Source organism: Dreissena polymorpha, chromosome 14 (assembly GCF_020536995.1).
Source record: "Dreissena polymorpha isolate Duluth1 chromosome 14, UMN_Dpol_1.0, whole genome shotgun sequence".
Classification (NCBI taxonomy): Eukaryota; Metazoa; Mollusca; class Bivalvia; order Myida; family Dreissenidae; genus Dreissena; species Dreissena polymorpha.
Genome location: NC_068368.1, coordinates 73,574,999 through 73,598,904, shown reverse-complemented (window position 1 = coordinate 73,598,904; position 23,906 = coordinate 73,574,999). Strand labels below are relative to the sequence as shown.

The 23,906-nt window shown below is 34.3% G+C and overlaps 1 protein-coding gene and 1 long non-coding RNA gene across 2 annotated transcripts in view; one reads left to right on the top strand and one right to left on the bottom strand.

Annotated features, from left to right (window-relative positions):
* Positions 1-327: 327 nt before the first annotated feature.
* The window catches only part of LOC127857037 (potassium channel subfamily T member 1-like), a 32,749-nt gene continuing 9,170 nt past the window's right edge, over positions 328-23,906 (bottom strand). The window contains exons 6-15 of the mRNA XM_052393314.1: positions 21,819-21,991; positions 21,247-21,318; positions 19,585-19,719; positions 18,724-18,835; positions 17,222-17,326; positions 15,894-15,977; positions 8,292-8,447; positions 7,404-7,599; positions 5,706-5,790; positions 328-3,358 (exon numbers count right to left, since the gene is read on the bottom strand). Coding sequence (XP_052249274.1) covers positions 3,184-3,358; positions 5,706-5,790; positions 7,404-7,599; positions 8,292-8,447; positions 15,894-15,977; positions 17,222-17,326; positions 18,724-18,835; positions 19,585-19,719; positions 21,247-21,318; positions 21,819-21,991 — 1,293 coding nt within the window. The 3' untranslated portion in view covers positions 328-3,183. The remainder of the gene's footprint in view (positions 3,359-5,705; positions 5,791-7,403; positions 7,600-8,291; positions 8,448-15,893; positions 15,978-17,221; positions 17,327-18,723; positions 18,836-19,584; positions 19,720-21,246; positions 21,319-21,818; positions 21,992-23,906) is intronic.
* LOC127857055 (uncharacterized) lies at positions 9,352-13,574 on the top strand. The gene is made up of 3 exons (XR_008038294.1): positions 9,352-10,093; positions 12,093-12,245; positions 13,485-13,574. It is a non-coding gene; the product is annotated as an uncharacterized LOC127857055 (long non-coding RNA).

Genomic DNA, 23,906 nt, shown 5'->3' with positions numbered 1-23,906 from the left:
AAAAGTTATTATAAAAGAAGTAATTTCCCCGTGTGCGGCTGAAAGCATATAACATATAGCATAGACAACAAGTTGGATTTTTGTTTAGATTTTAATGATCTGATACAACCAAAACTTAATATGATAGATTAACAAGTGACGTTTTAAACGATAAAACGTTTAAATGTGTACAGTTTACAGATTTAATCTATTTAACTTTACCAATACCTTAAGTGTTAATACAAAAAAGCCAAAACAAACAATCTTATATTTGCTTAACATGTACCAACAATGTTTAACGTATTACCAAACATACAATACAATATTGGGTATTTTAAATTTCGATACAGACTAAATAATCATAATAATACTATTTTGTTTTAAAGTACAAGAGTTACAAAGATACATTTTGTTAAACACTCTAAGATTTATATAATAACTTTTCTCGAACAAATCAAGAAAGTGTATGGTATAAACATTAAATTAGATTGTTTTGAGAACCTAATGGTTTATTCAGTTTGTAAAAATTTCCAAAATTAGAATCAATGTTCTTCACAAGTTACTAAACATTTCTCATATGTTAGTTATATTATAATAATGGTTTATTTCATCGTTTTCATTGCAGTGTTCTTAATTGTGAAACGTTGAAAACAAGTGTTTGGACATTGTTTTCACTAAATAATTTACAACAAAATGAACAAAGCAAGGAAATATATTTCCTTTGTACATTGGATAACATGTTTCTACAAGACTGTGACGGCGTATACATTTGTGATTATTTGATGCAAGGAAAGTATTGCAGACAATTGTCTGGATAACATCAATTATATTAACAAACATTGCATTTTATTTACATTTACCGCACTGGTAGAGAATTGATTTTATGCATTTAGTGCCCATTATATGTGCATTCAATACACTTAACAATGTCATGTACAGAAAAGTAATGCTCGTAAGTGAAGCCTTAGTGCATTTATAAATGAAAATGTACACATTTTGTAAAACATGCAGCAATAGTAAAGTAAACTAAGTATACACTTTGCGCTTTACATATATTAAATATATTTAAAAATGTACATTTTTCCGTAAAACATGAATTATAAGCGATAAGCTGAACATAATTACACTGTTAAAATGGTAGTATCATTATGATTGAGACAACAGATTCCACTTCATATACACACATGCCAATCTCAGGTAACTACCTCACAACGTAAACACAATATATACACTAAAAGAGAATAAAATGTCCATTGATGCGCTTAGATTAGAGAACAACAGTGAAAACAACAATGATATTATAAATAGACACACTTGTTAACAATTCAATTTATAATGCTTCAGTATACATGTTGTTTTAAGCAAAACCATAAATGATCTCTATAACATGATGTTAAAATACAACTATTATGAGATTCGTTCAAGGATCTTTCAAGAAAACTGTTAACATTAGCGGCTCGTTAATTGAAAACCATCGATCAAAAAATAAATAATTGAAACAATGTGTATTGTATCAATACATAGCGTTTGAAATGTGCAGTTGATCTTAAAAGTGCAGCGGTAGCAAGTTAAATTGTGCTCCAGAAAGGCCTGAAATGTTCTTGTTGTTCTTATAATTTTATACTATTCAAAGTAACTAAGTTTTTTTTGTGAATTCATTTAAAGATATTTTTCAAAAAGATTCAAGTTCCATTAAACGCAACTTTATTTAAACACATTTGCTAAAATGATAAAATTCAATGATTGCAAGGAACAAGATCAAACGATTACAACGTATACAATTTTCATTTTTGCACAATCCTTAGGAGAATGATGTTAAACATAGATCTTTTTCCAATGTTTGTGTGTTTATTTTGCATAAAATATGTTTTATTACAAAACAACACATGATTTTGGTATAGTATATGTCTTCACACAAGAAAAAGACAACAGGTATTTATTTCTCTTGACAACACTAAAACGTATTTTCCCTAATACTTCTCAAGCCAAGAATTTGAATAAATAATTGTAAGCGTGTTTCTGCATTATCGGGTCTCTTTGAGTTATATTCCTTGAAAAACAAAAACAAAATTGCTCAATTTTTGAAACTAGATGCCAGTAGTTACTTAGACCTACTTCGACATATTGAAGAAGATGCATGTTCAAAATTATGTTTAATGTTCATTAAAGAGAATTGCAGTGTTGTGTAGTTCACACATAAACGATAGGATTCAATGATAATAGCAGTGTTGTGTAGTTAACACATAAACGATAGCATTCAATGATAATAGCAGTGTTGTGTAGTTCACACATAAACGATAGGATTCAATGATAATAGCAGTGTTGTGTAGTTCACACATAAACGATAGGATTCAATGATAATAGCAGTGTTGTGTAGTTCACACATATATGATAGTATTCAATGATAATAGCAGTGTTGTGTAGTTCACACATAAACGATAGGATTCAATGATAATAGCAGTGTTGTGTAGTTCACACATAAACGACAGGATTCAATGATAATAGCAGTGTTGTGTAGTTCACACATAAACGATAGGATTCAATGATAATAGCAGTGTTGTGTAGTTCACACATAAACGATAGGATTCAATGATAATCATCTGTAAAAGGTCCATAGTGTTTTTATGCTGGGAAATTTGTCGTCTGCTAAAATGTCGTCTGCTGAATTTCTAAAATTAGCATTTTCTTCGATTTTTTTCAAAGAATATTATCAGAATAGCAAACAGTTTGGATCCTGATGAGACTCCACGTTCTGTGGCGTCTCATCTGGATCCAAACTGTTTGCAAAGGCCTTCAAAATTCGGTTCCCGCACTGAAAGGGTTAACAAGAATTGTAAAAGCCTTTCTTTCATCTAGGTAATCTTGACATGATATAAATGTCCATGCTTTAATGTAGAACAACCTGTGCAAACATCCCGTGGTACATTAATCCGAAACCTTTCTCAAAATGCAAATATTGTTTGGGCGGTCACTAAATTCTACAGAAACCACCGTGTTTGTCTTCAAAACTGCTTAAACTAAGAAACAAAGCCCATTTGACCACTCTAGTTCTGCAAACTAACACTTATTTTGTACATTATTTAAAATGAAGAGAGCTCTTTTTCACAGAGCCAAATAATTGAAGTCACTATACTCATAAGAACTAAGGGAAGACAATCTACTCCACAAAAATGCCCTTAGGAAAGACAAATCTATAAGAACTAACTAAAATAAATTAGTCGTCAGTGAGTGAGTTCTTTCCCTTGGCAATGTGTTTCCTATGTTCAGGGGCTTATTGAGATCCGTGTCGGAGCCCGAACGCTTAAGGTTCGCACGTTTCTGCTTTGTGCGGTTGAGACGACTGGGAATGGCTAACATGGAGCTCGGCTGAATAACATATCTGTGGAGAGCAAAACATACCAAGAGGATTTCAGTTGATGTCAATATAAGATCAAACGTCATTATATACTTATCATTTTTTTGGCTATTAATAGCATTTTGTATTCAAATCTAAAAAAGAGAAATTGTATTCGTTGCAATCATTGTATTGGGCGTATAACTGGTTCGTGTTTAAGTAGTTATTGCATGTTTATATGAAACAAGCAGTGGCTTAAACTGGCGAAACAGTATCGGAAAAAAGTGAATGATTATTATTAAATACTTTTTTTAAGTCATTAGAATGAGTGGGGTTATCTGAGAGACACCCATTTTCCTTGATTTCATGTTGGTAGAATGTGTCTAAGAAAACATAGTACAGCATTGTGTTCCTATACCAGCCAAATAAACTTTATTAAGCGTTGTTCGTACGAAATGCTTATCAACACACGCACAATACATAAATAAAGCAATATAGACATATATAAGTCCATACATAAAATAATGGAACGGACCAGAACCATTTTCGATCTCGGTTCAAGCAACAGCTTTATGAAGATTGGACTAGGAATGTGACTTTCAGTAAGTTTATGAAGTTTCGCTATAGCCATTAAAGATTGCGACGCCTACTGGTAGCCATGTTTTCATTTCAATGGACAGGAACTGATGTCAACTCAGCCAAGATTACGTTAAAGCGTCTGGGTCAGTTTTATAAAGGTTTGAAAAATTTAAGTCAAGTTCACACGGATTCACTTTAACAAAATAGCGAAGAACCATTAGAGGATGTTTGTATTGGATTGAAGTCATTTTTAAAGTAGGCAGAGATAGAAGAAAATTTGAGTGAGTGTCATGGAGATAGGACACATACTAAACGTTCACGTGTTTTTCTTTACTTTGACATTAATACCTAGTTTGTGACTCCTCTTGACCCATATTTTAACTCGGCAAAGATTTGGAACATTTGGCAATACATTATACCTTAAGAGTGTTAAAGAAGTTAACGAACATGACAGAAGACACACGACGTACATATGATGATAAAAAACTCACATTTAATCCGTTGATCTCAGTTGAACTTAACGGTTGAAAACTGTCAGATATATGTCATCAGATTCAAGTTTCAATTACAAAACAATATATTTTATACTTAATGAATGAAGTGTAATAGGTTATATTGAACACCTCAGAATATGCATGATTTAGAGTTTCAAAATATTGAAACATGATGACCCTAATACTATGCGTGTAACCTACCTGAACATTCTAGTTCTATGCAATTCAATGTTTCAAACTTGTTATTTCATGGTGTTTTTTTTTCAATTTGAGAAACAGCAACATTGCCTTGCTCAGATTTTCCTACAGATGCAGTTCTAAGTTATGTATACAATAAAGTTACCTTCACTCCAAATGTGAACACAAACACTTAATAAAAAGTGACATCGCGGGGTAGAAACCAGTTTTTATTGGTAGTAACCTTGACCTTGACGCTGACCCAAAGAGTCCAAAATTAAATCTTAAAACAGGGCTACCAGAATCTTAAGTACATTATCCTACAGCATTACGTGTTAATATCACCTGATTGAAACTCAGATGTTAGAAATAACGTCAATAAAATAACACTACTTTAATTGATTAAGTTTTATCTAACTCAATACATTATGACTGGGAATTTTAATCATAAATAATGTTGGTATATTTATGGACAATAACAATTGTGACTTCTTGAAGTGTTACTTTGACCTTTGAGGCAGGGAGGCCGTTTATACTCATGACTTGCTGCCTTCTCAAGATGATCTTTTGTTAGTATATATTTTTAAAATTGCACGATTAATTACAAATCCATAGTCTCAAAAAGTGTGTACAGGCGAAAGTTTGACCTTCAATCTAGGTATGACTTTAACCTTTGAGGTTGGAAGACGGGTGTTAAAAGCAACATGCTGCCTTCTATAAACGATAAGTAGTGGTAGGTTATTGTATAATTGCACAATAATGAATATATTGGAAATCCTGTTTTATGACATATTTGTACCTTCTACATCTGAGTAAAATGCAATATGTCATCTTTAAAACTTAACATTTGTGCCAATATATTTCAGAATCCAACACTTTATAACAATGTTATAGATGAGACTAGACGTTTCGAACAGACATCCGGTAGAACAAACTGACGGACAAAATGTTAAAGTTCGTCGTGAGATTTTGCTGTTTATTGAACTGCGCCTCCATTGTATACTGATAAAATGCACATAAACTCAGAGGGTTTGGTGACGACAAAAAAACAAATAGGGAAGAGATATAGATCGGAAAAAGAAAAAGTGCGGACACACTGACTTAAAGTGTGGAAACTGTGTCCTTAATGAGATGTCACTTACACGAGGTCTCCTTTTCTCAGTTTTTTCCTAGGAGACGGGTTAAGGATCACGTAGCTGATGACGTTCTTCTCGTACTCATCATCGCCTGTAGTGGATAAATAAGGGAAGTTGTCTTTAATTCATCTGTTTTCCTTACAATGTTTAAAATGGGGTAGGTGCCTTTTGGATTTGCGTCGTTTTTCTTAAAGTAGAAAATTGTGTGGTTTTCTTTGCCAGAAAAGAAAAAAATGCTTAAAAAATGAAATACAAATGTTTGTCAACTCATTATGTGGCATATGTTTTGGTTTTATTAACCATAAAACAATCTGTATTAAACACTTTCTTATTACGTTAAATTTGACTGTAGAATAATGTAACACCACAGACAATGCATTGAGACGTAAAAGGCACAATTACATTTTACCATGTAAACACTAAGAATGTAAGAAAATTAGGCAAACAATTCGATTTAGTTCACACAAACAATTGTCATAAGGACACAACTGCAATCATATGCAAAACACGTTCTTTTTCAAACAGTGAACCAAATTATTGAAAAGCTGAAAATGATGATTTTCTTCGAGGAACGACATGTGGAACTGAGTCTTATGCCATATGCGGCTAGAGTAGTGCAAGCCAATGCCCGAAACCTTGCTTGACTGCAAAAAGGGCGGTGAAGCTCCTAAAAAGACTTCGATATTAGAATGCACATTCTGGTCTTGAGATGTGATGGCTGCAAATGGCATATGACCCATTTGCATGACGTGGCTCATTCTTAATACCAAACCATTAATATCATGAACTGACATAGAGGTCCACGCTCTTAAATCAACGTTTTACAATAACCATTCGATTATTATCCCCACGTTTTTCGGAGAAAAAGTGGGGATATTGTATTGATGTTCGTCTGTCCGTCCGTCCTGGCCACCTGCTCATCCTACACTGTAAGCACTAGAACCTTGAAACTTACATACATGGTAGCTATGAGCATATGTGCGACGGTGACAGTGACGGAATTTTGATCTGACCCTTGGGTCGATTTCTTCATTTCTGCACCGATTCACTTCAAATTGATACTGAACCTCTCTTTTGACACTACGGTCAATCTCAGCTATGCGTGGCCCAATTACCAACCCAAGGGCACCCCGCCCACATAGGCCACGCCCACCCAAAATTGCATTTTATTATAATTTCTTAATTTCTACACCGATTTACTTCAAATTGATACCTCTCTTATGACAATACGGTCAATCTCAGCTATGCATGGCCCCATTACCAACCCTGGGTCGCTCCGCCCATATAGGCCACGCCCACCTAAAATTGCCTTTTACTATTATTTCTTCATTTCTACACCGATTAACTTCAAATGGATACTGCACCTCTACTGAACGCCACGCCCACATAGGCCACGCCCACCCAAAATTGCCTTTTACTATAATTTCTTCATTTCTACACCGATTTACTTCAAATTGATACTGAACATCTCTTATAACAATAAGGTCAATCTCAACTATGTATGGCCCCTTTACCAACCATGGGGCGCCCCTGGGTCGAACATGAGGCGCGGGGATACGCGTCGGCCTCTGCCGCGCCATTTCGGGTTTGTAACAAAATCAGGGCAACACAACAAGTGGGGATGTTATACAAAGTAGAACTATAAAGTCAAAGTAACAGTATTAATTGACAGAAAAGCAGGACTGCAAAAGAATAGAAACTCACAGTAGTCGTTTACAGATAGTGCTAGACAATTCATGCGGTTGCGTATAAGGTCGTAAATATCCTTATGTTCAGGGTTTTGGTTGTTCCATTTCTTCTGTATATGCCACATGCTCGCCTTACGTATGTCATGTTGATTGTGGTGACCGTTCTTGCCTTTGGCCATGGACGATTTGTCCGGTTTATTGTTATTCTGAAACTATGACACGTACAGCAATACATCATTTTCCAGAATTAATAATAATTCCTCGATATTGAAAAAAAAACAAATTTTAATGAATACATGTAGTTGTCATCGTCCATGCTATATCTTTTATTTTTTTATCACTATATTCTAAACTTAGAGAGCATTGGCTGTCATAAGTTGTATTTATGGTTATTGATAAAATGCATTTTACTTGTATAAGAAATTAAACAGTATTTGAATGCAGCAAAGAAAGACGGTTAGAACAACAAGAGTTGTATTAAACTTAAAAAAATAATGAAAACAGTGTCTGGTAAATATTTTTTAAATGGTTGCGAACTATACCAATAAATAATAATTTGGACAAGCGTCAAGATATGAACTTTGGTTCACAGATCTAACAAAGGGAAACAATTTTCCACGATATAATTTGCCATGCAAACTTCAAAGGCGTTATAAAAAAGAGCTTTGCACTATCGATGTGCTGTTCATACGTAATGTCTTCTGATCGTTTTCTTCTTCAACCGATTAAAATACTATTTAGTGGGAATCATTTGTGTGTATCAGGAGTATAAATTTACACCTTTTCCCGTTATTTTTTTATCAGATTTTGTGGTGTTTGCTCGCTTATTCACAGAGATAGATCATGAAATTCAATTGCAAAGGCATATACCATATATGTTCGCAACAAACTAGCGGGTACATACCGAAAAACGTGTTGCGGCAGTACCAAATGGTTTATCGTTTGACTGCCTTTCCGTTCGATAAAGGGCTACAGGAATCTCCCCGGTGGTAGAGCAAAGGGCGCGGTAGAGCTCCCCATACGTCTTAAACTGTTCCAGCGTCGCACGTGTTATGCGGATCTGTGGGTGGAAAGAACATGCATGTTGAGTCATCTATATATGGTTTTATTTCAGAATACATTAGGCTTTAAGCCCATGAGTACACAAACATGTAATACACAATGTAGTAAACCGTGGTCAATGATATACATGTTTATATATATATACTATTTTAGGCACTATAAGTTAACAATTTATAACGAAAGAATTGGCAACTCTAAAGTCATTCATATTCAAAATAAACAAATATTTTGAACATTTATATATTAAGGTAATTATATAATATGCATATTGTAAAGTATTATCGTATTCAAAATAAACTTGAATGTTCTAACAATGTGAAAACATATAATTTTTATTGATTGACAACACATAGACAGTAATATGTGGAGAGAGGCTATTGATAATATAATTCAGTTCTCAATTTAGCTGCTTTAAAAATAAATGTTGCAAGATTTTTAATTGTTTTAGCGTTGTCAGTTTGTAAAAGTTCGATAAATTTTATCATATTTGTGCGATTCCAATAATATCTACGTATATATTGTTTTCTAAGACTATTAAAAACTGGACATTCGAGTAAGAAATGGAACTCATCTTCGAGAACGTTACAGTGTTTACATTTTCTGTTTTCATACGGTGTCTTTTCAGGCTTGTGCCATCGCCCTGCTTCGACTTCAAGTCTGTGAGCAGATACTCGTAAACGCGTAAATTCGAATCTTAATTTTGAAATATTTACAACATTAAGATAAGTCTGAAATCTAAAAATTCCGTAAATGCAATAATTTGTACCCCTTGTCGTTTGTTGTAACTCGGTTATCCTATTCTGAACGTATATATCAGATATGCGTTGTTTAACACTGGATATATATAGAATACTAGGTCGGTGCCGAATAAAGCGAAGTTTATTTTGCGAGGCTTAGAAAATCTGAACCACGAGCCTTGGCGAGTGGTTCAGATTTTCGGGCCGAGCAAAATAAACTTCGCTTTATTCGGCACCGACCTAGTATTCGATTTATCCCATCATCTTTCTTATTCGTTAATTATTTCTTTTAAAATAGAATAGGAAAATAAAACTACACGGAAAATCCCGAAGTTATTTTAAGCAAACAGTGTTTTTCGACCTTAGCTGTAAAGAGGTCCGCGTAAGAAAATAGTACCAGAATATTTCAAGCAAAACAATAACAATTCATTTATTTACAAGACAACAGCCACTTACAAATGTTACCAAAACTCAACCAAATCAATAACAATAACCAAATTATATTTATAGCGATGTAAAGAGTCAGGTTCATTTAGAATTTGTTTTTCTACACAGTAGGCCGAGCACGTGAGTCGACTTGGCGTGTAGAGCAAATCGATGCTTTTGTCGGATTTACGGTGTGTCAAAGGTGTTATTGCAATACTGGATTAGTTATTGTGTACATGAAAATTCTGGATGTTGAACGTTGCCCCGATGAACTGGGATTTAAATGAGCTGGACAGTGACTGCTGAAAGCTGTACTGTGGCTGTGGGTGGGGAACTTGCACTTGTGTTTCGGGTAGAATTTCCGCTTCGGTCTGATGTTGTTCCGGCTGGCTAGGGGGCTGCGTTGACGAAAATGTGGCCGTGCTGGTGACAGAGTGTTTCCTTCCTTGAATTGGATCTGCATTTTGACCATGGGAGGCAAGTATGTTGGAACATTTTTTTCTGTTGCTCATGACTTACATTTGAGTAATTTAAAATTGACTGTACATTCTTGTGTCCAGTGACAGACATAATTTCAGTGGCTGGAATGTTGTGTTCTCTAAGCTTTTGGACCAGGTGCTTGCGAGTTGAATGATTGGTCAGGCGTTTTTCAACTGGTAGCCCGGCTTCAGTTGCCATCATCCTGAGCATTTTGCTCAATTTATTCATCCCAATTTTTTGACGAATGAACCATTGCACGCTTTCTTTGTGATCAGACTCGGACTCCTGCTTCATTATTGTATTTGGAGCGAGATAGAATGGGTCGTTCACATCGCAAAAATTGGCTGGGCGTTTCTGTGCATAAATTTTGTACAAAGCAACTGGGTTTCTGGGGTCATTTTCATTGGTGGCAAACATTTTCGGGGTGACTCTTCTAACATCGCTCAAGTTTTCTCCAGTTCTAGTCTTGGTTTGACGTCCATTGAGCTCCAAGTACTCCGTGCCATCAGAATATATTTTCAGTTTAATATCCCCCCATCTGTTTGGAAAAAAAAATAATTTGTAAATATTACAGTAATTTATTACTTATTATTTTATGCTTTCCGGTGGTTTATAGAGAAATATCAGTGAATTAAAACTAATAATTTCACTGTTTCAAACAATAAAAATTTATAGTGAAATTTATTGATAATTTTCACTGTTTACTGTGAAATGATGTAATTTCTTTGACGAAATGATGTCATTATCCCAGCAAAATTCTTTAGTTAAGCTCGTTCGTTAACAATGAATATTAAGTGTGAAAAAAGCATAAAATAAAAAGAAAATGTGTTTGATTCGTTGATTTACGATTTTAATTCACTCGTGATCATAGAAAATATATATTTTCACTTTATTGTGGCCACTTGTGCGGCACTCGTGAAAATATTATTTCCCAAAAAAACTGTCGCCCACTACCTTAAAGTAACAATCACGCTCAAAAATATCGAATATTTCGTTAAATAAAGCTAACCCATAAAAAAATCAATGTTTCTTTTAGCAAAATGTAAAATTTCAACGTTAGATGTTGTCTGGTAGAATTGATTTAACGAGATACAAAATGCTCGTTTTTATTTTTTTTGTGGCCACAAATAATTCCATTTATATCTCCCGTGAAATATCCGAACATTTACGGGCGAACACGAGATTGGATACGGTAAGCGTCGGAAGCATGACGTAGCTCTCATGAATAATCATTCTGTGAAATCAAAATGAATTCTGGGTAACTGGAACTTAGCGAATGCGAAAATGGCTTGTATAAATTATGCAAATGAACGCAACCCGAATGAATCCGATCCTGACTCGAAAGCGAAAGTAGATTACATCGTGGAACGATATTTAGATATTTAGATGCTTAAAACTTGCTGAATGCTTGTAATATAACGTTTTTACATCAATGTTACTTGTTTTTAGGGTCTTCCTATTGTAATTAACAATCGTATGGTACTACTTGTTGTCGAATGTTTTTATATAGCATAATACAGTAGCCGTATGTATTGGTGAGCGTGATAGTGACTTTAACAATCACCTGCGGAATGGTACAAAATTAAACTGTCCAATTCGCGCAGTAAGCAGTTTTGCTAAAATTTCAGTTATTAACAGACGACCAAATTAATGAATTTTTATATTAAAATAGTTCATAGTTCTACTTCATATAAATTGTTTATGTTTGAATAGCTGTTTCAGTATAATAAAATAAATATTACATGTTTGACAGGGTGACAGTAAATTTGTCAACTTTTGATAAAATACTGTCAATCGAGGTGAAGCGAAGGTTGACATTTCCTCAAGTTGACAAATTTACTGTCACCTTGTCTGACGTGAACTGTAATATTTATATAATATTTAATTTGTTGCTGTTTTTTCAGATTTTTTGTGTGTGAAACTTACCAAAACTTACTTTATGCAAAACAGCGAAGTTTTTATTATTATTATTTTTTTAAATTTAAATTCTGTTATTTCAGGTATCAAATTGATTATACCTAAGGCTGTATTGTTCCTTCGTGCCACGCAAACCAAAATGCAAGCAGTTGTTTAGCCACATGGTGTGGACAAGAGCTTTTGGACTGTTAGGACCTAGGACACCCTTCTGCCACATTATATCTATTTCATGGTCGGTAAGTACGTCTGCCTAACATGGCCGGTTGCCCTTTCCCTAAATAAAAGCAAAGGAGGTTTAGAAAAAGAAAAACCCATTATAATTTATAGCGTTAGAATTGTAAAAATTATTTCTTTATTCGTCCTTATTTCTAGATTTACGCGAAAAATCCCAATCAACTGAATTTACGCACACAAATTTCAGATTTGTTTGGTCCCAGATACTTTTCAAAAAGGCAACAAACTTGCTGTAAACTGTGAAAATCAGTGTTGGCTTAAAGAAATACTGCAGTCAGTATACAAAAATATTATCATTTCGTCAATATATCACAAACTGTCATAGTTTTCATTAACCCTTTCAGTGCGGGAACCGAATTTTGAAGGCCTTTGCAAACAGTTTGGATCCAGATGAGACGCCACAGAACGAGGCGTCTCATCAGGATCCAAACTGTTTGCTATTCTGATAATATTCTTTGAAAAAAATCGAAGAAAATGCTAATTTTAGAAATTCAGCAGACGACATTTTAGCAGACAACAAATTTCCCAGCATTCAAAGGGTTAAATAATTCAGAACAGTGTTGAGTAATGAATTTATACCGGTAATTGCTTTCATTTAAAGTGGCTATGCACGATTTTGATGTGTGTTAAATTGTAATATATTGCTAAAAATATGTCACAATAACACAAAATAGGCAAGAACAATTATGCATTGAAGACAAATTTCATAAAATGCAGCAAAGCCAAATAAGCACCCCCCCCCCCCCGAGCCGATTGAAACGGAAGATTTTTTGTACATAATTTCCTACAATAAACCAGAGCATTTGTCTTTTAAATATGATTGCAGTTAGTGTTCTTGTGTGGTTTGAACAAATATCATTGCAGGAAATTAAAATGATTTGTAAAACTAAATGTAGATTCACAGCGTACATGCATGACATACGTACTGGCGAATTCGACTGTACAGACATTTTCGACTTCAGAATTAAATATCTGGCTTGTTTCGCATTTTTCGACACATGTTCTTCTTATATTTTATTTTAATTTATATTATTTTTAAATATATGTATAATATGTTTTTTAACACATTTAATACAAATTAATAAATATTTAACACAATTATGCATTTCCATCTTTAAAAAGAAAGTTATTTTTACCTGCTGTTTCAGGCTTTTATTTTTAGCATTGTAGGTTTCTCTTGTCAGAGAAAATTGTGGCCCTTTCTCATTCATAATGCTAAAAGGGTATTTGTGTCTTTTCAGCTTCCGGTCCAGGCTACTGATGATGGCCCGGATACTTGTCGGCTCAAACTCTGTGCCATCTTCGCATTTCAGGGATAGAATGAACGTTGCAATATGCTCGTCAAGGAAATCGACATCCAACTGATGCATTTCCCTGGTCTCACCCTTAGTCACTAGAAACCTCTGAAACTTTTTTGTGTCATTTAATGTTTTTTTTGCTGTGTTTTTGTTTTCTTCTTTTGTGATGTACTGTCGGACTTCAGAAAGCTCTATGTTTTTAAATTCATTTGGAATTGACTGGTTGAGATGTTTAGCTTCATTTTCAATTGTAACATTTGTGTTATTTTGATCATCACAATTTGACTCAGGGGCATTATTCTCAGTTAAATCCTCATCAAATTGAAGTGCATTTATTCCATATTTTTGCTCAAAGTCTTCCAAACTTAATTCCACAGCATTTGAAAACAAACCATCCCATACTACATCAAAATCACCTGTTTCTTGGTTGAACATTGTTGTCAAAATTTATTTCATTTCATGAAATATGTTTTGCTGCAGTTTTATTTTATTCTTGATTGTGTATTATTTATTTTTTCATTGTTTCAACCACAATTGACATTTAAGACTTAAGCAGACGACTTGATTTGCTGCTGACTTATTTAATAAAATACATGAAATAAAAAAGAAACATTTCATATATTTTAAATATTTATTTCTAAACAATTTATTTCCAATAAAATGAAAATAATATATTTTATTATTGCATTGTGTTGATTTTTAGCCATTCATTGACAAGAAAAGTCATACACAAGGTAAACAGATGCTAACTACTGAACCGTGATACAAAAAGTAGTCCCTCTTAATAATGACGTCATGAGGACGCGCACTTAATATTTGTAAACAATGTTGTTATTTTGCTGTTTGTGTTGCATTTTGTGTTTCAAATATATTACATCTTGGTATCAAATTGTTTGTTTTGTTTAATCTGATTCGATTTTACTAAAACTGATTACTTAATAGTTGATTCCGAGTAATATGACCATCCTCCTCACATAACAGTCCGCCGCGCCGGACAGCTCTACTTCAGCACTGCCGAAATAGAGGAAAATTTATTCCACAGGGGTTTATTTCGGCAATGCACGTCTGATGATGGGATAAAAAACAATTAACGTCTCCTACTCCCTGAAAAAAACATGCATCACCAAAACCTAGTGTATTTAATAGATGTTACCCAAGAATTGTTTTCGGGATACATTTCGAGATCATGTACTAACATATTATAAACCATTTTAACATATTTAACATGTAATATTTTTATCCAGTATTTTAAAACACAAACAATCCGTTTATTTATAAGAGGGTAACGCCCAAGTTCCCCGTAAATGAAATTATTCTGTGTTTGAGTTCGGACACCCAGCACCTGTTTACAATAACGTAGATGTATTCTTTCGATTTGGATGCTATTGTTCAATCCCCAAACTTCACAGCCATAATTTAAAATTGGTTCGATAAGTTTATCGAATAATTCAAGACTATGGCTAACTGAGATATTTGTAAATTTCACCAAATTTGATTTTAACTTAAAAAGTGCTTTTAGGGCCTGCCCCGAAAGCACATCATATGTTGCTGAGAAAAATCCCCCCGTTGTGAATATTACTCCAAGATATGTAAATTTATTAACAATTTCTAGCTCATTTCCTTGATATGTAAACTTCAAATGTTTTCTATTTTGTCCCCCTTTTTAAAAAATCATTATCTTTGTTTTATTGATATTTACACAGAGTTTCCATTTCGCACAATACTCATCTAACAAATCTAATCCATTTTGTAAACCAACTTCTGATTCCGCAAAGAGAACAATGTCGTCAGCATACAACAATAAAAACAATTTTAACATACCTAGGTCAACATCTATATAAATAGATAATATGGCATAGATATATTCAGAGTAGTTAGTTCCTGGCTAAATATGAAGTTCGGCAATATGACATATGGTAGGCATTTTGTTATTGTAAGTGTAATGTATACGTTAGATGATCCCCGTTTTAATTACGTGAATGTTTATATTTGGTATTCTGTTTTGAAAAAAATGTATAAACACAACAATTTCTCCCATGATAAAGGTTTTGGAATTATACGGTTAAATATATCAGTTTGCCTTAAAAGATAGTGTGACATACACAAAACTCCTACCAAGTGTTGTTTTGCTACAAAGAACAGTAATTATGTTAATATGATCCCCATTTCGGGACATATAAAACAAGTACTAGTGGAAGCGAACAAGAATTGATCATATTTGTATAAATCCATTAATCCTAAAGCGCTGCACACTTTACCGATCTGATGAAGAAACTTATATTTTATGAAATACTCATCCCGTCAGATTGTTTTAGATTGAAATGAGTACACTATACAGCACTGGTAACTTACGCTTGACAGATGCCCGGAGTTGTTTTCAGCGTCCATTCCAAGCAACAGTCTCACAAACGTGATGAGGTAACCTTTAACGTACGTCTGAGAAAGAAACAATATTTTAAGAAATATAGGAATGTTTGAATATGATTTTTACAAAAATGCGCACGTTTGAATATTAATGGATACCTATTGATGACCACGTCGGTTTACAATACTTTGTAAGCTATTGTATCAACCATTTGACTAAATCCTTTCTTTGTAAGAATTCTTTTAACATCACAGTGGCATCGGATTTTTTCATGATGTGGACATTTTCAAATTTTGCAATTTCAAACTAACAAGACATTTCTGATAGCATAACCATTTGAAATTAAAATGTAGTTTAAGCCAATCTAAATATGAGTCTAATCGTATAAACGTGGCTTTGATGTTATCTGCAGTAAGCGTATCTAAAGATAATCCTTAGCACACGAGCTATCTGTTCACAAGCTACCTTATTCTCTGACGAAACAACTAATTTTGCGTGAATTGTAAGCGGACAGAGCAGCTCCTGAGACAAGAGCGAGATTGTGCTAGCTTGTCTGGATCAGCTCTGGCCACATATGTTATAAGACCAGTCTGTACATGACGCACCTCAATTATGATAATTTGTGATCACCTTTTATAAGGAGCTTAATCAGTACTGAAATATATTTTCTTAATGCTAAAAATCGATAATTTGCTTATATAAGAAATTTTCAAATGTTCTAACATTATTATTAAATGCATTGAGTATTTTTTGTTTCTTTTACTTTTATGCTCCCCCGAAATTTTTTGGGTGAGCATATAGTCGCCGCTTTGTCTTTCCGTGTGTGTGTCCGTCCGTCCGTGCACAATTTTTGTCCGGGCTATTTCTCAGCAATTAATGACCGGAATTCAATTAAATTGTATGGGAAGCTTCACTACCAACAGGAGATGTGCATATTATCAGCCGGTTCTGGTCGGATGATTTTTCACAGAATCATGGCCCTTTGAAATTTTCTATAAACTGCACATATAGTGCAATTCTTGTCCTCTCAACTACTAAACGTTTCCTTTAATATGAATATATAGTGCAATATTGTGACTGGGCAACGTTCGACGGTTTCTTGGGTTAAATTATATTTTTGCACACTTTCAATATAAACAGGGTCTTGTTTAATTCTTACAAACTTAAATTTGCATTTGTAAACATGTTTAACCCTTCTTGAACTTTTTAAACGTTTTGAATTTACTTAGATTTCCTCGCCGCAGTTTTCTTTACACATGTGGCATGTGTTCAAACACGAATGACAATCCTGCCATTAAAAGGTCGATAGCCTCACCTGATAAAGCAGCGTGTCTAGCATACTGGCACTGAACACCTGACCGGACGCGAAAGGTAGACAGAAGATGTGACTCGTATTCGACATTATTCTTGACTTCAGTTTCTATAGAAAAAAGAAATGATAACAAAACGTTAGACACGCACATGTCTTAGATGAAAAGTGGACCATATTTTACTAAAAACAAAAGCCCAAGGTTGATGACTTAAGACGTAAAGACTATGAACTATTTTGTGCAGATTGCTAGAAGTTTCACGAAATATATTCAAGAGTAACAAGTAACCATATTTGTCCCCGCAGCCATGATTTGAACAACTTGGTAGAAGGCCTACCTAACCTTGTACATAAGAAATACCAAACTTCCAGCCTCTGCAGTTTCAGAAAAGACAATGTTTAAGGTTTTCACTATATACTTACCCAATGGAAGGCAATTATTTCCTTTAGAGGCATGATATAAACAAAATTAATAAACAAAACTTTATTGATTTCACATGTAAAAAACCAAATATGTGGTTTCAGTTCATATTTTTAAGTTTTGAAGTTACCTCACAATATGCATAAAAGGTTTACAAATAATCATTAGGGCATTAAGCATTTTTCACCAAAGCGGTATGATTAAAAATATTGATAAATTATCACCATGCATTGGTACATGGCAACATAACAAACATCCGAGACACGCGTTAGTCAATTGTTTAGATGAGAAAAGTTCACTGTATTAAAAAATCACCTCCAGGGAAGTCCATTTGTAATTCCATAGCCTAGTATATGATATATGTCGCACCTTTAGACAAAAAAATATATAACTCATGTGACATATTGGGCATGGCTGTTTTCAAGTTGCTTGAACATATAAAGTAGAAGACTACGTAGTAATGTTACGATTAATTCAATAAGTGTTTCCCCGAAAATTTTAGTCCTTGGATCTCAAAACATACAGATGGCCCTAAAGGTTGTTTAAAAGTAGTATACAAATTCGATCCAACAACAGAAATGACATCTTTTTAAGTGTTTTAGCAATTTAAACAACACCTGACTTAAATAAAATAAAAATTCCTTTCATAAAACAACTTCTAACATATTTCAATAGCCTTTTGAACATTAAAAGCACGACATTGATCATAAATGTCACATAAATGTCATAAAATAAACTATAAACAAAAACAATGAAAATTTAAAAAAATATACAACGTGACTAATTCAGCTTAACATATCATAGTAATAAGATGCAGTGAAAAATGTGACAGGTATGCATTTATATGTCTGACAACACATAGTGACGAATGCAAGAAATAATGAGAAAAACACATAATAGCTCGACAATTTCGTTATGTTAATATGCTAAACACAACATCATACTAATGTTAGCCTGACTTCAACCTTATACAAACAGTAAAAGGTATGTATATACTAACTAAAACATCACTTGAAAAATTAAAAAAGACAAACATATTATAACAAACTAAAATTGATTGGCAAACATAATTTCTATTGAAACATACCCTATCGATGTCGGATATTTTCTTGGAGTACTCGTCGTGTGCCCGGAAGTGCATGAAGCGCATGTTGGACGCCTGCTTAAGCTCGGTGAGAATGTTCACTTTCGGGAATAGTCTGCATGGGACAATCAATTTAAATATAAAGCATGGGACATTCAAACATGAACATAATATTTAGTCGGGAACTAAAAACTAATAATCATTACGGTATTACTACTACAACTACTACTACTACAACTACTACTACTTCTACTACTACTACTACTACTACTACTACTACTACTACTACTACTACTACTTCTACTACTACTACTACTACTACGACTACTACTACTACTACTACTACTACTACTACTACTACTACTACTACTACTACTACTACTACTACTACTACTACTACAACTACTACTACTTCTACTACTACTACTACTACTTCTACTACTACTACTACTTCTACTACTACTACTACTACTACTACTACCACTACCACTACCACTACCACTACCACTACCACTACCCCTACCACAACAACTACTACTACTACTACTACTACTACTACTACTACTACTACTACTACTACTAATAATAATAATAATAATAATAATAATAATAATAATAATAATAATAATAATTAATTAAAAATAATAATAATAATAATAATAAAAAAAATAATTGAAGAAGTATTATAAAAGTATATATTTCTTCATACAAGTCAGCTATGCAAACAACTTCAAAGTAATATCTCCACTTAAACTCAAGTTATTCACAAACAGCATACTCCTGTTTTCAGACTATGCCCTTGATCTTTCCCTGACTTGCCCCACATGATTAAACCACACATCACTATTGAGAATCCACACTTACTTAAACACAGTCTGCACTGCCACGATGGTTTCCGAGTCTGCAAGAGTGTCCTCGCAAACTGATTGGACCATTTCCTTGTTGGCAACCACAAGGTGTGAAGCTTTGTTGATACCCGCCATTAGTAGGTCATCCACACTGCAACATCAAGGAAACTCACCACTTAAATATTAATCATATGCGACTCAGTTTTTGAGTCGGCCGAGTTATCATTGACAAAATGTTCTGAGCCTATTTCTTAAATATTTGGCAATAACTTTGTTCCAGATGTGTTCAAAAAGACAGCCACGCGTATATGTGGCCATGTTTCAAAGCCCTTTGCATAATTGAGACAAATACTCTGAGTTCGTTTATGAAGATAAAGAAAAACAATACGACCGCTAGAGTATGCACACAAATTTAACTAAACCTCAGCCCAAAGTTTGCCATGTTATTCAACAGACCGAAACCATTTCGAACTCGGCTATGCATTTTTCGTTTTTTTAAATCAGTTTCATGACGATTTTAAATACAATAATGATTCTATAGTGTTCAGAAGCTTATTCTGTCAGTTTACTTAGTTTTTGTGACTACATGCTACCCAGTTTGAAACTCGGCCGAGTTATCACTATGACCATATTTTGAAATAGTTAAAGGAAGAAAAAGCAAGTTAATTTTGCCTCTATAGATTTAAAAAAATAAATATTGACGGCATACGGTTGACAAAAAGTGATCACAATACATCAATATCGGTGCAGTATGTTAAAAACATAATAGCGACGTTATATCGGTCAATATGTGAACACCTGAAAAGTTATGTGTCTTGGGATAGAGCCCCTGGGCCGGTTGGCCGGGTTTTTACAATTTATTTGGCCTAATCGGATATCAAACCAACAATCTTCAATTTCAAAGTAAGCTGGCTACATACTTAGTAAATGGGCCGAGGTCCAAAAAGTTATTTTACCGGGCAAGGAAACCAACCTGTACTCTTTGTCTGTGTGACCAAGTGCTCTACCACCTTAAGTATCGGGGTTGTAAAAAGCAAATATCTCCATTAGCACGTATTTGGTAATGTTTCGAATCACATACCTAAGGTAGCACAACACGGAAATTGTTCGCATCACATATTTACAATTTCAAATACATGATAATGGTTTAAAGCACATATCTTAATAAACAAATTCAAAGTAATGGTTCGCAGCACATGTCTGTTAACGGTTTCCAGCACATATCTTTAATGACGCATACCTGGTAACGGTTTAAACACATATCTACAATCTACAACAATATATACCTTGGGAAGATTACCAATCCATATATATAATCACACATACTTGAACATGATAATTCACACCAGGCAACATCTCTGTTAAATGTTATCAGCACAAAACTTAATAAGCAAATAGTCATGTTTCACATAAAATATCCACATCTGCACATACCTAGTTATGATTCTGAGCATATAGCTACACAGCAACATAGCTAGTTTAATGTTCCCTCCAGCACAAAACTTCCCTGTCACATACCTCGAGATGGTTCCCAGTACATAACCACAATGCCACATACCTGATAATGTTTCCCAGTACTTAACATCAATACCACATACCTGGTAATGGTTCCCAGTACATAATCACAATGCCATATACCTGGTAATGTTTCCCAGTACATAACCACACTGACACATACCTGGTTATGGTTCCCAACATCCAGTAGACGAGAGGGAAGAAGGAAACGGTCTCTAAGAACATCCTCTCCGGTCTGGAACCACACAAAAGATAGTGATTATAATCAAAACTTATAGAATGAAGACAATACCAAGAAGGCAGGCGTACACTTAAATTATGTTTATGACACAGAATTAAGACGTCATCTTAACACAGTTAGTTTCTAAGTAACCTTTAGCATGCGGCAAATCGACATGAATATTTTACCACCCATAAGCAAAGCAGAATAATTGCTTTGAAGTGAAACACCAAATTGATTCTTCATGGCAGAGAAACATTTTGAAACTGTTGTAAATAGCTAATTATATTAAGAAAATGGCATTGCAAAACAACCACCCAGGCACCCACAAAATGTTTTGAAGTGTTTATTTATTGCAATATAGAATTAGTAGAGACCCACCATTACCTACAATAAATACTTTATTTAGTAGTACTTGATACTAACTCGAGCGCAAGAATGGTGTGTTTATGTCGTTTTCTTTTTTCCCACCAATACATAGGTACTCAGTGCGTTTTAAAGCCAACATCACTCACTTTTCTCCGAGAAGCAGAATAATAGGGCATAGTGATTTCATGCCAATGAACTGGGAACGCAGCGGAACGATAAAGTTGTAGATTCCATTACACGCTTTTTCCGCCGAGAGAATGATAAGCTGATTGGTCCAGCGCTGATCGTTTGTGTTCTTATACGAGCAGTGGGAGCAGTTCTGAAAAAAATCAATACTGTACAAAATGGTCTAGGTTTATGCAAGGCGATTGCCTATAAATTGCGACTGAAACAATTCAAATCTACAATACTATAGAGACCGTGAATCGGAAAGTGTTGGGCGATTATGGAAGGGAAAGACCGCCAATATTGTTTACCACCAGAAATGGTGCACGTGTTGAGTATTCAGCTGATATGATCCATGTTGTAATTATAGATTATACAAACATGTCTAATACTATCCGTTCAAATAAAAAATTGTTGATCTTTAATGTTTCAATTTTCAACAATGTAAAGTTTTAAGGTGGAGACAGCTCAAATGTTCATCGTGTGCATTGTCCAATTAAAACTTTTCAATTAATAAAATATTTAATGTACAAAATGTAAAATATACATTAACTTTTATTTTCAAATCACATACACAACGCACAAAACTCTTACGCTTCTTAACAGAGGTGAATGCTTACGTATACAAATTTGCAACAGTAAATTTAACGAACTGCCGATTTCCGCTGTGAGCACGTAAACACGTCTAGATAAGTCATCGCGTATCTTTACATCTTGCAATGTTACAGGTTGACATTCGAACAGTTGTAAAGTCTGCATGGAATCTACACGCGGTGGAAGCGACAAAATAATTTCTTGTCATAGCCAGGAACAAATCCCTCGCTTACGGGTCGGAAACCATTGTAACTGTAAACAATGATTCCTCTGGTGCACATGTGTTGGGCGCGTGGCCAAGTCACTTGAACACTATCAATATGTTATAAAACAACGCTTTTGTCATTTTGACCAAAACATTTTTTCTGATATAAATGCTAGGTCGGCTCTCGTCTGACCGAACCTTCGATGCCGATTTTAACAAGAGTAAAAGTATCGAAATACAATTTATCCAATAACAACATAGATTTGTGTTTTGTCCACACCAAGCACTTATATAATCGTTTTGTTTGAATGTTTATTTCAATCGTGTACGATGATCCGTCCTTCACCCTACGCTATTTATCCATTTCACGCCTCAGAGTTACCGAATACTTGAAATCGAGAACCGTATTAAAATTGAGCGTCTGATCGACATGGAGCAGGACTCGAAATTGCCTATAAACAATCCCCGATTTACAACGATTTCGACGCTATAACGCAAATAAAAAGGACAAATATGTGTTGTTAGTTGATAAACCCTATTTGTTTATTGTACTACCGGTAATGTGGATTACATTCGGTAGCTGGGATATTTCGATACTTTTCATCTTGTAAAAATCGGCACGGAATGTTCGGTCAGACGAGAGCCGACCTAGCATTTCTACGAGTTCGAGAAGTGTTTTCTTGTAGCTTATGTTATCAAGTAGCCGTGTGTGGTCACGTCACGAGGCATCCTTTCCCAACAAAATGGTACATAGTTAACGAAAATCGATCGCCATTTAGGCACTGAATGGCTTAAAAATGTTAATGTAGGTGCCTTTCCTGTGTCAAGAGATACCTACCTTGTATATGTAAATTATATCAGAAATTTGTATTTGGTCAAAATTATGAAACATGTTGTTTTATGACATATTGATAGTGTTTAAGTGACTTGGCCACGCGCCCTAAACCTGTGGCTACTACTAATGAAAATTTGTACCCTAACAACGGTTGACTTGAAAATGCGTTGTAAAATGTTGAACTGTGATTCGTCAACTTGTATTCTGTACACTTGTATAGTGTACACTTGTTAGATGCTGACTTGTAGCACATTACTTAAACCGATCGTACAACTTAGAAAATATTCAACATGCTTATTTAGTTTGTCATCAACTTACTTTCAGATGTAATCCCTTATTAATTATATGACTACAATATTAGGTATATGAAGGTGTTAACTTTATATAGGCATTTTCAGGTCTGTAGTTTAAGAAGTTACATGTTTGTTTTTTAAA